Source organism: Oncorhynchus nerka, linkage group LG2 (assembly GCF_034236695.1).
Source record: "Oncorhynchus nerka isolate Pitt River linkage group LG2, Oner_Uvic_2.0, whole genome shotgun sequence".
NCBI classification, from domain to species: domain Eukaryota; kingdom Metazoa; phylum Chordata; class Actinopteri; order Salmoniformes; family Salmonidae; genus Oncorhynchus; species Oncorhynchus nerka.
This window is the reverse complement of record NC_088397.1, coordinates 13,918,576-13,932,076: the sequence shown is the minus strand read 5'-3', so window position 1 is coordinate 13,932,076 and position 13,501 is coordinate 13,918,576. Positions and strand designations below refer to the sequence as shown.

Genomic DNA, 13,501 nt, shown 5'->3' with positions numbered 1-13,501 from the left:
GCCACATGAGGTCTAGCATTGTCTTGCATTAGGAGGAACCCAGGGCCAACCGCACCAGCATATGGTCTCACAAGGGGTCTGAGGATCTCATCTCGGTACCTAATGGCAGTCCGGCTACCTCTGGCGAGCACATGGAGGGCTGTGACTGAACCACACCATGACTGAACCACCGCCAAACCGGTCATGCTGGAGGATGTTGCAGGTAGCAGAACGTTCTCCACGGCGTTTCCAGACTCTGTCACGTCTGTCACATGTGCTCAGTGTGAACCTGCTTTCATCTGTGAAGAGCACAGGGCGCCAGTGGCGACTTTGCCACTCTTGGTGTTCTCTGGCAAATGCCAAACGTCCTGCACGGTGTTGGGCTGTAAGCACAACCCCCACCTGTGGACGTCGGGCCCTCATACCACCTTCATGGAGTCTGTTTCTGACCGTTTGAGCAGACACATGCACATTTGTGGCCTGCTGGAGGTCATTTTGCAGGGCTCTGGCAGTGCTCCTCCTGCTCCTCTTTGCACAAAGGCGGAGGTAGCGGTCCTGCTGCTGGGTTGTTGCCCTCCTACGGCCTCCTCCACGTCTCCTGATGTACTGGCCTGTCTCCTGGTAGCGCCTCCATGCTCTGGACACTACGCTGACAGACACAGCAAACCTTCTTGCCACATCAAAGACATCATTGATGCTATGGACCAATTGAGCAACCCTCCAGGCAAGCTTCAATGCCATACAACTCTCCTTCCGTGGCCTCCAATTGCTCTTAAATACAAGTAAAACTAAATGCATGCTCTTCAACCGATTGCTACCTGCACCTACCCGCCTGTCCAACATCACTACTCTGGACGGCTCTGACTTAGAATACGTGGACAACTACAAATACTTAGGTGTCTGTTTAGACTGTAAACTCTCCTTCCAGACCCATATCAAACATCTCCAATCCAAAGTTAAATCTAGAATTGGCTTCCTATTTCGCAACAAAGCATCCTTCACTCATGCTGCCAAACATACCCTTGTAAAATTGACCATCCTACCAATCCTCGACTTTGGCGATGTCATTTACAAAATAGCCTCCAATACCCTACTCAACAAATTGGATGCAGTCTATCACAGTGCTATCCGTTTTGTCACCAAAGCCCCATATACTACCCACCATTGCGACCTGTACGCTCTCGTTGGCTGGCCCTCGCTTCATACTCGTCGCCAAACCCACTGGCTCCATGTCATCTACAAGACCCTGCTAGGTAAAGTCCCCCCTTATCTCAGCTCGCTGGTCACCATAGCATCTCCCACCTGTAGCACACGCTCCAGCAGGTATATCTCTCTAGTCACCCCCAAAACCAATTCTTTCTTTGGTCGCCTCTCCTTCCAGTTCTCTGCTGCCAATGACTGGAACGAACTACAAAAATCTCTTAAATTGGAAACACTTATCTCCCTCACTAGCTTTAAGCACCAACTGTCAGAGCATCTTACAGATTACTGCACCTGTACATAGCCCACCTATAATTTAGCCCAAACAACTACCTCTTTCCCAACTGTATTTTATTTATTTATTTATTTTGCTCCTTTGCACCCCATTATTTTTATTTCTACTTTGCACATTCTTCCATTGCAAAACTACCATTCCAGTGTTTTACTTGCTATATTGTATTTACTTTGCCACCATGGCCTTTTTTGCCTTTACCTCCCTTCTCACCTAATTTGCTCACATTGTATATAGACTTGTTTTTTTTTTACTGTATTATTGACTGTATGTTTGTTTTACTCCATGTGTAACTCTGTGTCGTTGTATGTGTCGAACTGCTTTGCTTTATCTTGGCCAGGTCGCAATTGTAAATGAGAACTTGTTCTCAACTTGCCTACCTGGTTAAATAAAGGTGAAATAAAAAAAATATATAAAAAAATCTCGCATTGATGTGCCATCCTGGATGAGCTGCACTACCTGAGCCACTTGTGTGGGTTGTAGACTCCGTCTCATGCTACCACTAGAATGAAAGCACCGCCAGCATTCAAAAGTGACCAAAACATCAGCCAGGAAGCATAAGAACTGAGAAGTGGTCTGTGGTTATCACCTGCAGAACCACTCCTTTATTGGAGGTGTCTTGCTAATTGCCTATAATTTCCACCTGTTGTCTATTCCATTTGCAGAACAGCATGTGAAATTTATTGTCAATCAGTGTTGCTTCCTAAGTGGACAGTTTGATTTCACAGAAGTGTGATTTACTTAGAGTTACATTGTGTTGTTTAAGTGTTCCCTTTATTTTTTTGAGCAGTGTATTAACAAGACCGTTGGTTGGATGGGTTATGCATGGATGGAGAGAGAGTGCTTTCAGTGTAAGGGGGGTGACATAAAAGAACCAAACCGGTTCATAATCCGTTTATAAGCTTGTTTTACCGGCCCCAAGTCTGGGTAATTCAAGAACACTTGATGCCACACTAGAAAGCACACTTGTCTCGTTTCCAAGGAGACCTGTGCACAAGTGCTGCCTACTCTCCACCAATAGCAAGGCTGGATGGAAATAGAATGCTTTGAACAGCATTGTCCATTGAAAGCAGTATTACTGTATGCCCACCGCTGTGAGACTGCCAATTTGGTGAGTTTGGAATGTTGAAGTAATCCATTTCTCTGCATTCTATACCAAAATGTACCAACTCAGTTGAGCCCCCCTCCCCATATTACATGAATGAAATGTCTGATTAGAAAAGTGTAGTTGTGATTTTTGTTCAATTTCTAAGGTGAAATAAACATATTAAGCATACCTATGAGTGAAGCATCAAATCCCATGTCTTCAATGGCTGCCCTTAGTTCCTCTGGCTGAGTCAGACTGGGGTCAAAGGTGACGGTCCCCTGTTCCTCCTTTAATGACACCGCTATAGAACACACCCCAGTCATCTCAGAGATCTTGCCCTCTATGGACTGGACACATGAATTACAGGTCATCCCTACAATCCCAATGACAGACGTCTGAGTCAGTGAATCCAAGATGGAGGATGACACAGGTGTCTCCCCTTGACCACAATCTATACTCGTGTCTTTGTTCGTAAGAGTTGCACCAAATCCCATGTTCTCAATCTGTTCCTTTACCTCCTCAGATGTCACTGTGTGGGGCTGAAATTGTACTACTGCCTCTTGATCGCTCAGAGACACCTTGATGTGCAGAACCCCAGGCAGAGTCCCTATCCGTCCCTCGATGGAGCGCACACAGGACTGGCATGTCATACCCTTCACCCTGATCCTCGTCAGGGACTCTGTGGCCTCCGTCTCCCCGGTCTTAGTCACCTCTTCCCCAGCCACGTCCACGACGCCGTAGCCCATGGCCTGGATCTCCAGAGATAACTCCCTGGTAGAGATAGATGACGCGTTATAGTCCACCTGAGCCAGGCCAACAGAGAAGTTGACAGACACCACTCCCTTCAGGCTAGCGATGTGGCTCTCGATGGCCTGGATGGAGGACTTGGGGGTGAGGCCAGAGAGCTGGAAAACAGCCCGGGAGAGGGCCTTAGGTTGGGGGTAGAGCTCACTCTGACTCCCAGGCTCGTAGGCCAGGTTCTCATAGGTCCGCTTCTGGGAACACCAGGCCTCACAGGGACACATCTTCTCCTTAAGAGAGTGTCAGAGAGGTAGAGGACGAGAGCAAGAGAGAGAGAAAAGATTGAGATGCACATACTTGATCATGTCAGTTATATGTAGGCTCAGTGTTTTCAGAAGTCGAAGCAGCAACGTTTTTTATAGCCCTTTAAATACTGGATGCCATAAAAAGCTGATTGCAATCAGCTCCTTGAAATCTTGAGTTAGATTTGTGACCGGCCCTTAAAAAGGCTTGAAGCAGAGGACAAGTTAGGTCACCACTGCTTCACAATGAATTCTCCAGTGTCAACATCGTTAGTGGCCCACTCTGGGAACGTACAGTACTTCTGGTCATCCACTGTATGAGGATGGAGCACACAGACCAGAGACTGCTGGTGTAAAACAAGTGTGTTGAAAGACCCATGGATTACTAGAAGCTCCAGGCCCACGTGACCATAAGTAACCCTGCTCACACGGTAACAATGTGACTCTGCTTAGAGTCAACGCTCATCTGGATCTGACACCCAGGCTAAGAGGAGGAGAGGAGAGGCCAGGGAGCATTCGGTGCATTGGCAGTCATTGTGAACACCACCAATGCCATTTTTTAATATGGTAAAACTGCAGTCTACCATACAATAAGAAATAACACCACCTCACCTGATCAATATGAACTCCTGACCTTGTGTCACATGTGGGCAATACATTTTTACAATATTTGTTTCATTACTGTATATTAGCCTACATTACTGTATATTAGCCTACAGTACTGTATATTAGCCTACATTACTGTATATTAGCCTACATTACTGTATGTCCTATGAGGAAAGCCACAGCTCACACTGTCTGTTAAACAAATACTAAGATACTCCATGTTTGTTGATGGGAATGTCAACGGAGAGAGAGCTTTCTATGTACAGTAGTAACCTCAAACCAAAGGGTCAAGGGATAGATGTGATATGAACACACAACATGGTCGGACTTTCGTGGCTCAAAACTATTTTTTCACAGATTTCAAATACATCAATTCAGAATTTATAAATAAATTCAGAATTTTTGTGAGCAGTATAACTCCATACATGTATATCTAAAATGGGAATATACATTTAAATGTAAACAGTTAAACACTAACTGACCGGTTTCTTCTTACCTTTAGATCAGCCTGATTTGCTACCCTCCCATGGTCTGCGGTTTGTCCGTCTGGTACAGCTGTCCTAACAGCGCAAGGCGACTGACATTCAACCATACAAACCTCTACCTGTCCCACGACTGACGGCTTCGAAACATATTTAGTAAGGCTACTTATCGGATTTTGCGAAAACATGGTCACTTCTCTGTGGTTCTTTATTTGTTTCTCACAACACCCATCGAGGGCAAAAGTTCGTGGTTCACGTTCCTATTCGGCAACACGCCACTATAATGTCAGAGAGCGCAGAGTGCAGAGCTGTGCACATGATTGAAGTCCAGTCGCACTGCTTGCGGTTACCTCGGTCTCTGGCAATGCCTTTCTTTTGCGCCCAGCTCTTGGACAAATCGAATTTCATTCGTCACATGCTTCATAAACAACAGGTGTAGACTAACTGTGATATTATTACTTACGGACCCTTCCCAACAATGCAGAGAGAAATAAAAATATATAAATAACGGTCAATTAATAACACGTAATAATACAAGTAAAAAAGCAGTGGTCACTTGAATGATCGTAACAATTCACAGCACAGCTGTGGAACCCCCACAGTAACACGGAAACCCATGACAGTGTTTCACTGGGCACTTAGTTTGGTGATTGTGTTACTGTACTGTAGTGTAGTGCAGATACAGCGTGTATTGTAGATCATTTACCTGGCTAGAAGAGGACGCGCGCAAAGCCCCTCCCGTTGCACTTTATACTGGAAACGAGTGCAACAACGTAGCAAACTCGGTGCTGTGTCACGTATTAGCTACAAACATGCATATATAATCCTACACTCACACCTTCAGCATAGCCTAGCCTAAACCTACTCTGTGAATTCAAAATAACCTTTTCAGAATGGTAAATGCATAAAAATAACTTGTCGTTATTTTTCAATTACACTAATACATACAGTTGTTTAATTGTCATACTTTAATGTTTTACATTTTTTTTAATAAGTTAATTGCAGAAGCAGATATTATTAATATGTCTGCGATATGAGTATGACATACTATTCAACAACAATGTCACACATAATATATATTGAATAAAGGCTCTATGAAGGATATGAATGAATGTCTCGACAACCCATATGCTTGAAGTTGTCTCAAATATAGCACAACTGTCTATTCTCTATTGACCCAAGCCATTGATCAGAGTATAGAGATTTTCTGAATTCAGAAGTAGTCTGAAGCCTGATAATAACATGAACATGTCAACACATAGAGGTAACAATGTATCCAGATGACTCACATAGTTCAGGTAATTCCTCATCCACTTAGTGGGCCATGTGGATCCATACATGGTAAACTTCCAGTTGGATCAGGGGCCTTCTGCAGTCTTCTTCAGAGAACGGATCTGAAGGAAAGACAACAATGGACAACTCCAGCCCGAACAGGATGAGCCACATGACACAAGTCACAGTTATCCAATTTAGTCTGTAATGGATGATGTCAACTCTAAACCCTCACATCACTGGAATGCTGGAGTGCTTGACTTCATGGAAAGAGAAAGCTATAGTATAAACCAATAGAGTTTGATAGAGTGTGATTATAAAAGTCCACATAGTCATAGTTAGGGGGGGTGTAGGTTTACCTTGGCAGCTTTTGGTGACAGTAATTCGATATTGGTGACTATGGCCTGGCTGACAATAATGGATTAATTGTGGCAGGCATTGGTTCTATTCAATCTATATTGACATATCAACAAACATTGCTCAACCCAGTGCAACCAGCTTCAATAAAATGCAATACTCTTCAATGAAACGAAGCCTAAGTTACATTTCCCAATATTTCCCCATTTTAGATGACCAATAAGCCAATAATAGGTGAATTCTCATGACTTCCATGGCAGTTGTTTAAAATGTGGATTAATTCCAAGCAAACCAAGAATATAGAAGACTCAGAGGTCACAGACCTTGACGAACAGCTCACATTCACCCTAACATTCTCCTCCGAGCCATGCATCAGTGATTTGAACAGATCCTCGGGTTTATAGGCCACACAATGAAGCCTTTGACTGACTCCTACTGAAGGCTCCTTCAATTCCAGATATAAACCTGCAAGTAAAGGCTGGAGAGTTGTGGGAGAGATATAGGATGGATCTTTCGGGATTGTATCACTTATGTTGGTTACGCGGAACTAAGTATTTCTGTTTTCATACTTCCATGGAACCACACGATGTATTTTTTTCCGCAGTCCCATCACAATACAATTTATCTTAGATTATAGACATTTGTTTTTTCTGGCGCTTTCTTTTTGTATGTTTTTTTTTCTTCTTAAACAAACAGCCTACCTATTAGAACCACGCAAGCGTTCTATCACATTCTAATGACTATTTTAGCACTTTCTTTCTGGTTGATTTTATTTTGAAACGTCAATCAAACCGGAAGTTATCGCATACACGTGGTCTGAAGCAGAACATATACAAGTAACACAACATTGGAGTTAGCTAAGCTAACTTTCTCGGGAGTTTTGTGTAATGGACTCAGCTGGTGCTATCGATTAAGTACAAGACAGTCATCTTGACCGAAATATAAAGTAAACCAAGGACATTACAATGTTTGGATGTTTGGTTGCTGGTAGATTGGTAAGTATGGAACTTGCTAACGGCAGCAAGCTAACTTGGGACTGAAATGACAGCTAACTACACATTTGGTATGAAGGAACAATGTGTTATTGTATTCCCGGCTGCTGACTAGTCATTTCTACTCGTAGGCTACATATACCCATTGATTCTTGAACAATATAGCTAGTTAAACATGCTCTATGATATGAGCTTAACAGAGACAGAGGTTTTGTGTACATTGTTTAGCTTGTACAACTTTTCTTACCGTAGTTAGCTAGTATCATAACCCAAATTGTACTCAAATGTTTGTTGTTTTGGGGTGTCATTCTAAACAGAAAATGTATAGCTTCAAAGTATGTTTCCTACTACCATGACAGGTCCATGGACTTGCAAGCATGGCTGTCTATGAATGTAAGAGTCCCAAAAGAGATACATCATGATGTCCCTACCAGAGGCAGGTGGGAGGAGCTATGTGGACAAGCTCATTTTAATGTGTAATGGCTGGAATGGAATTCGTGGAACGGTATCAAACATATGGAAACCAAGTTTGACTCCGTTCCATTCCATCCATTGAGTCCATCCTCCTACAGCCCCTCCCACCAGCCTCCACTGGTCCCTACCTACCCCAATTATCAGTTTACCAAAAAAATGGCAGGGTCAAACTGCTGAAATACAGAAACAGATTGTGCCTTTAATTAAATGAAAAGTACCTCTTGAAATAACTCCAGCTCAAGTAGGAGTCACAATTGTCTTTTAGGTCCAGACTGACGCCCAGCAGGTTGCTGGTGACAAGTTTGTCTTCAACCTACCAGACTATGAGAATGTGAACCATGTAGTGGTGTTCATGTTGGGCACAGTGCCTTTCCCTGCGGGGATGGGTGGAGCTGTCTACTTCTCCTTCCCGGACCCTGTCGGTGGGCAGATCTGGCAGCTCCTGGGTTTCATCACCAATGACAAACCAAGTGCCATCTTTAAAATATCTAAATTAAAACCAGGTGAGTATCATTCAAATGTATTTAATAAAGCCCTTCTTTCATTAGTAGTTGTCACAATGTGTTTTTTCAGTATGTGTGTTTTAGTGCTGTAGTGGTGGGTAAACTGATCGCCAGTTGTGGTGGGAAAAAAGAACCCTTCCTCTTCTTTCAATGCATTTTTTTGCAAAAGGTGGGTAAACTGTTGAGCAAAAGTTACACACCATTGGTGTTTCTGCTGTCTTCCTATAGGTGAGGGTGGAGAGCATCCATTTGGAGTTATGACAGTACCTCGGCTTGCCTCCGTGGCCCAAGTTGGTGTGTCTATTGAGCCTTTGGAGCAGCTGGTCCAGCAGACGCCTGTATCAGGTGCCACTGTGTGCGCTGTTGACTCCTTTATGCAGGTTAGAACATTATGGGTGCTTTGCAGTGCAGTGCAGTGCAGTGCACATAATCAGTGACCTTCCTTTGATAATATGTATACGGGTCAATACTCAAGCTGCTTGGTTTGATTGCTGTGTACCAGCAACACGGGTGTATTTAGTGCCTATGGAAAGTCTACACCCCCTTCAACTTTTTTCACCTTGCTTTTAAAGTGATAGATTTCATTGTAATTGATCTACACAAAATACTGTCAGTGAAAATAAAATTCTACACGTGTAAAAAAACAAAAAACACAACTAAACTATAGTTGTTGCATATGTATTCACCCCTTTGTTTAGGCAAGCCTAAATTAGTCCAGAAGTCACATTTGGTTTAACATATCACATAAGTTATATGGACTCACACGGTTTACATTGTTTTTAATGACTACACCTTCCTCTGTCCCTCATACATATATCTGTAAGGTCCCTCAGTCATGTATTGAATTTCAAGCACAGATTAAACTACAAAGACCAAGTAGCTTTTTTGAAAGCCTCAAAGGGCAGTGATTGGGAGATGGGTAACAATAACAAATCAGACATTGAATATCTCTTTAAACATGATCAAGTTAATTATGCTGTGGATGATGTATTAAACCAGGTATTCCCAAACTGGGGTACGTACGTGCAATGCCATCGGGGGTACACCAAATAAAAATGTGATTTCACATTTTTTAAAACAGTCCATTTATATATATTCCAACAGGGCTATACATTTGGGTGAGTTTTTTTCTCTTACCTGAGTAGCCTCTCTTCACTGCCAAAAATAAAATGAAACCATCTAGTGTTCAGTGAAATAACAACACTGTCAAATACAGGTAGACTAGTCAAATAATTAACAGTACTCTCTCGCGGGAATTCCACTAACGGTCCGTATGTAGCCAAACATAGCTGCTGCTCATTCCGTTTGCTCGAAAATTGATAAATGGTCAAATGTAAAAAAGGCACATGTCCATAGACACATACCAACTCTACTGGTAGTACTGTTACTACCAGCAGTACACCTGCACCTGTCAACAACAAGTTGGTCGGCTTCCACTAGCACATCCAATGCTAGCATCAGTAATTCTACATTTGTTGTTAGCCCAGCTAGAATGGATGTGAATCTGATGCAGCCGAAGAGCTACTGCCCCCTTACCCGGGAAAGCACCGAACAGACAGGGACATTGGACCATCGAAGAGGCGCAAATATGATGAGAACTACATTGATTTGGGGTTCACTTATTGGTAGTGCCTTTCCTCAGCCACAGTGTGTTATATGTGCAAAAGTAAACCTTCACTCTTGCGCAGACATTAGACAACAGACAGACAACAGATACCATTAATAAGGGGCCAGAAGCGTCTTATATGGTGAGCTACCGAGTGGCTAGGACAGGCAAGCCCCATACTATTGTGGAGGACTTAATTCTTCCTGCTGCCGCGGATATGGCTGGAACAATGCTGGGGGAAAAGGCCCAAAAAACTATACAGACAATGTCTTCATCAAACAACACTTTCACGACGCATCAGTGACATGGCAGAATATGTTTTGAAACCATTACTGCTTCACATACAAGCCAGTGAATTCTATGTGTTACAGCTGGATGAACAGACGTGGCGGGCCTGGCACATGTCCGTTATATTTATGGGGGGTCAATTAAGGAAGACATCCTCTTTTTGGAAATCAGGAGAGGATATTTTTAAAGTACTGGACAGCTTTGTGACATCAAATGGACTTTGGTGGTCAAGATGTGTTGGTATCTGTACTGATGGTGCAAAAGCCATGACAGGGAGACATAGTGGAGTGGTAACACGTGTGCAAGCAGTTGCTCCCGATGCCACTTGGGTACACTGCAGCATCCACCGAGAGGCTCTTGCTGCCAAGGGAATGCCTGACAGCTTGAAAGACGTTTTGGACACCACAGTAATAATGGTTAACTTTGTTAAAGCAAGGCCCCTGAACTCTTGTGTATTTTCTGCACCTTGCAATGATCTGGGCAGCGACCATGTAATGCTTTTACAATATACAGAAGTGCACTGGTTATCAAGGGGCAAAGTATTGACACTTTTTTAAATTGAGAGACAAGCTTAGTTATTTTCTGACCATAATTTTCACTTGTCTGACTGCTAGCATGATGACGAGTTTGTCACACGACTGACCTATCTGGGTGATTTAAATCCTCGCCTGAATGATCTGAATCTAGGATTACAGGGACTCTCCACAACTATAAGTAATGTGCGGGACAAAATTGAGGCTATGATTAAGAAGTTGGAGCTCTTCTCTGTCTGCATTAACAAGGACAACACACAGGTCTTTCCATCATTGTATGATTTATTGTGTGCAAATGAACTCAAGCTTCCGGACAATGTCAAATGTGATATAGCGAAGCACCTGAGTGAGTTGGATGTGCAATTACGCAGGTACTTTCCCCGAAACGGATGATACAAACAACTGGATTCGTTATCTCTTTCATGCCCTGCCTCCAGTCCACTTACCGATATCTGAACAAGAGAGCCTCATCGAAATTGCATTCAAGTAGTTCAGTGAAAATGTTATCAGAAGCCACTGCCAGATTTCTGGATTGGGCTGCGCTCAGAGTATCCTGCCCTAGCAAACGCAGATGCCCTTTGCAACCACGTACCTATGTGAGAGTGGATTCTCGGACCTCACTAGCATGAAAACTAAATACTGGCACAGACTATGCATGGGAAATGATTTAAGACAAACTCTCTCCAATACAACCCAACATTGCAGAGTTATGTCCATCCTTTCAAGCACACCCTTCTAAGTAACCTGTGGTGAGTTATTCACAATTTGATATGTAAGATGGTTAAATAAAGAGCAAAATGATTATATTATTTGTGCCCTGGTCCTATAAGAGCTCTTTGTCACTTCCCACGAACTGGGTTGTGACAACTCACACTCATTCTTATGTTTAATAAATGTATAGTGTGTGTGTGTGGCAGGCTTACAATGATGACAAAAAAACAACATTTGAGAGCATGCTGACCCTGGTGCTAGAGGGGTTACGCAGCTGGAGGTTGAATGTTTGAAGGGGTACGGGACTATTAAACGTTTGGGAACCACTGTATTAAACCACCCAGATACATCAAAGATGCAGTCGTCCTTCTGAACTGAGCTGCAGGACAGGAAGGAAACTGCTCAGTGACTTCACAATGAGGCCATTGCTGATTTTAAAACCGCTACAGAGTTCAATGGGAGAGAACTGAGGATGGATCAACAACATTGTAGTGACCCCATGACCTAAATTAGAGTTAAAAGAATACAAATACACAGAAGATTCCAAAACATACACATGTATGCGACAAAGCACTAAAGTAATACTGAGAGAGAGAAAAACACAACAAAGGAAGACACTTTTTGGCAAATCTGATACATCACTGAGTAGCTGCCTCATCTTCAAGCATGGTGGTTGGTGGCTGCATCATGGAATGATTGACATCAGCAAAGACTGGGGAGTATTTCAGGATGAAAAGAAACAGGATGGAGCTAGGCACAGGCAAAATCCTAGAGGAAAACATGCTTCAGTCTGCTTTATACCAGACACTGGGAGAGGAATTCACATTTCAGCAGGACAACCTGCAACACAAGGCCAAATCTACACTGGAGTTTCTTACCAAAAAGACCGTGAATGTTCCTGAGTGGCCAAGTTACAGTTGACTTAAATCTGCTAGACAATCTATGGCAAGACTTACTGTCTAGCCATGATCCCCAACACCTTGACAGAGTTTGACTTTTGAAAAGGAGAAAATATTGCACAATACAGGTGTACAAAGCTCAGACTTACCCAAGACGACTCACAGCTGTAATCGCTGCGGAGGTGTTTCTAACAAATTATGGTATATTGGCACTTATTTTTCATGAATCTTTAACACAAAATGGGAAGAAATCCAAGGGGGGGTAGACTTTCTACAGGCACACTAGCATTGTGTTCAATTGTATTAGGTTGCACAAACAGTCAGTGGGCAGAACAGTTGGTCATTATGACAGGGGGTATTTGAGACCATATCTAAAGGATGGTATTGAGACTTCTCAAACATGGGTCTATTGTAGACCCACTTCCTCTCTGCTTACCTCGTGTCAAAATACATCCTCACAAGTTATTCCTTTTTGTCCACATGTGGCACATGTGCAGGACTTTTATTTTGATGTTGCTAAGAGCACCTACACACTCAGCTGACCAACTCAACTCTCTCTCCTCAGTTCACTCAGAAGATGCTGGACAGTTTGTATAATTTCTCCTCGTCTTTTGCCGTTTCCCAGTCGCAGATGACTCCAAACCCCTCAGAAATGTTCATCCCTGCCAGTTCCATCCTCAAATGGTAAAATGATTCCCTGTTGGTCCTATTCAAAGTCAGACCATTTAAACACCTGCTTGAATTAACCCAATCAATTATTTTCAATTTGCCTGACCCACGTTTGAGGAACCTGTGGTTATTGGGCTGCCTACAAGGAAACTAACATTTGAGGAATTTCTCAATCAGTCAGTTAAGCATGGACGCTGCAAACGATCTGAATGTGCTTCCTAAATCAAAAGCATAAAGTCATGTGCTCCTCTGATCTTTCTCCCCAGGTATGAGAACTTCCAGAGGCGCATGGCTCAAAACCCTAATTTCTGGAAGACTTGAGTTGTCTCGACAAGACCAGTGTTAAAAACCATGATAAAGGGGCATGGACAGAGAAGACCAAAGACTTCATTTTCTGCTCCAGAATGTCCAGGAATGGTCCTCCACAGAAGACGAAAATATCGTTTTATAGCAACAATTACTACATGTTTGTCCAATATTAAACGTTTCTTAAAATTCTCTTTTCACC

General features: G+C 42.9%; 2 protein-coding genes across 6 annotated transcripts in view; one reads left to right on the top strand and one right to left on the bottom strand.

The window, feature by feature from the left end:
* atp7b (ATPase copper transporting beta) overlaps positions 1-7,650 on the bottom strand; it is a 24,406-nt gene extending 16,756 nt beyond the window's left edge. For 2 of the 5 annotated variants that reach the window (XM_065023522.1, XM_065023524.1), the window contains exons 1-2: positions 4,704-5,328; positions 2,749-3,589 (exon numbers count right to left, since the gene is read on the bottom strand). In XM_065023522.1, the coding sequence (XP_064879594.1) occupies positions 2,749-3,589; positions 4,704-4,877 (1,015 nt within the window). In that variant the 5' untranslated portion in view covers positions 4,878-5,328. Of the gene's footprint in view, positions 1-2,748; positions 3,590-4,703; positions 5,329-5,978; positions 7,016-7,557 lie in introns of those variants that run through there. The other 3 variants (XM_065023528.1, XM_065023527.1, XM_065023526.1) reach the window with 3 other exon arrangements.
* On the top strand, positions 7,116-13,491 carry hikeshi (heat shock protein nuclear import factor hikeshi). The gene is made up of 5 exons (XM_065023539.1): positions 7,116-7,313; positions 8,050-8,287; positions 8,516-8,667; positions 12,890-13,008; positions 13,260-13,491. Exons 1-5 carry the CDS (start codon positions 7,284-7,286, stop codon positions 13,312-13,314), a joined length of 594 nt encoding a protein of 197 aa, XP_064879611.1. The 5' UTR covers positions 7,116-7,283; the 3' UTR covers positions 13,315-13,491.
* Positions 13,492-13,501: the final 10 nt, after the last annotated feature.

Excerpts from the sequence above, each read along its gene's own strand:
- hikeshi (XM_065023539.1), top strand. The coding sequence starts at position 7,284 with ATGTTTGGATGTTTGGTTGCTGGTAGATTG. Across the intron at positions 7,314-8,049 it reads GTTTGGTTGCTGGTAGATTG|GTCCAGACTGACGCCCAGCA; the intron begins GTAAGTATGGAA and ends ATTGTCTTTTAG. Across the intron at positions 13,009-13,259 it reads GCCAGTTCCATCCTCAAATG|GTATGAGAACTTCCAGAGGC; the intron begins GTAAAATGATTC and ends CTTTCTCCCCAG.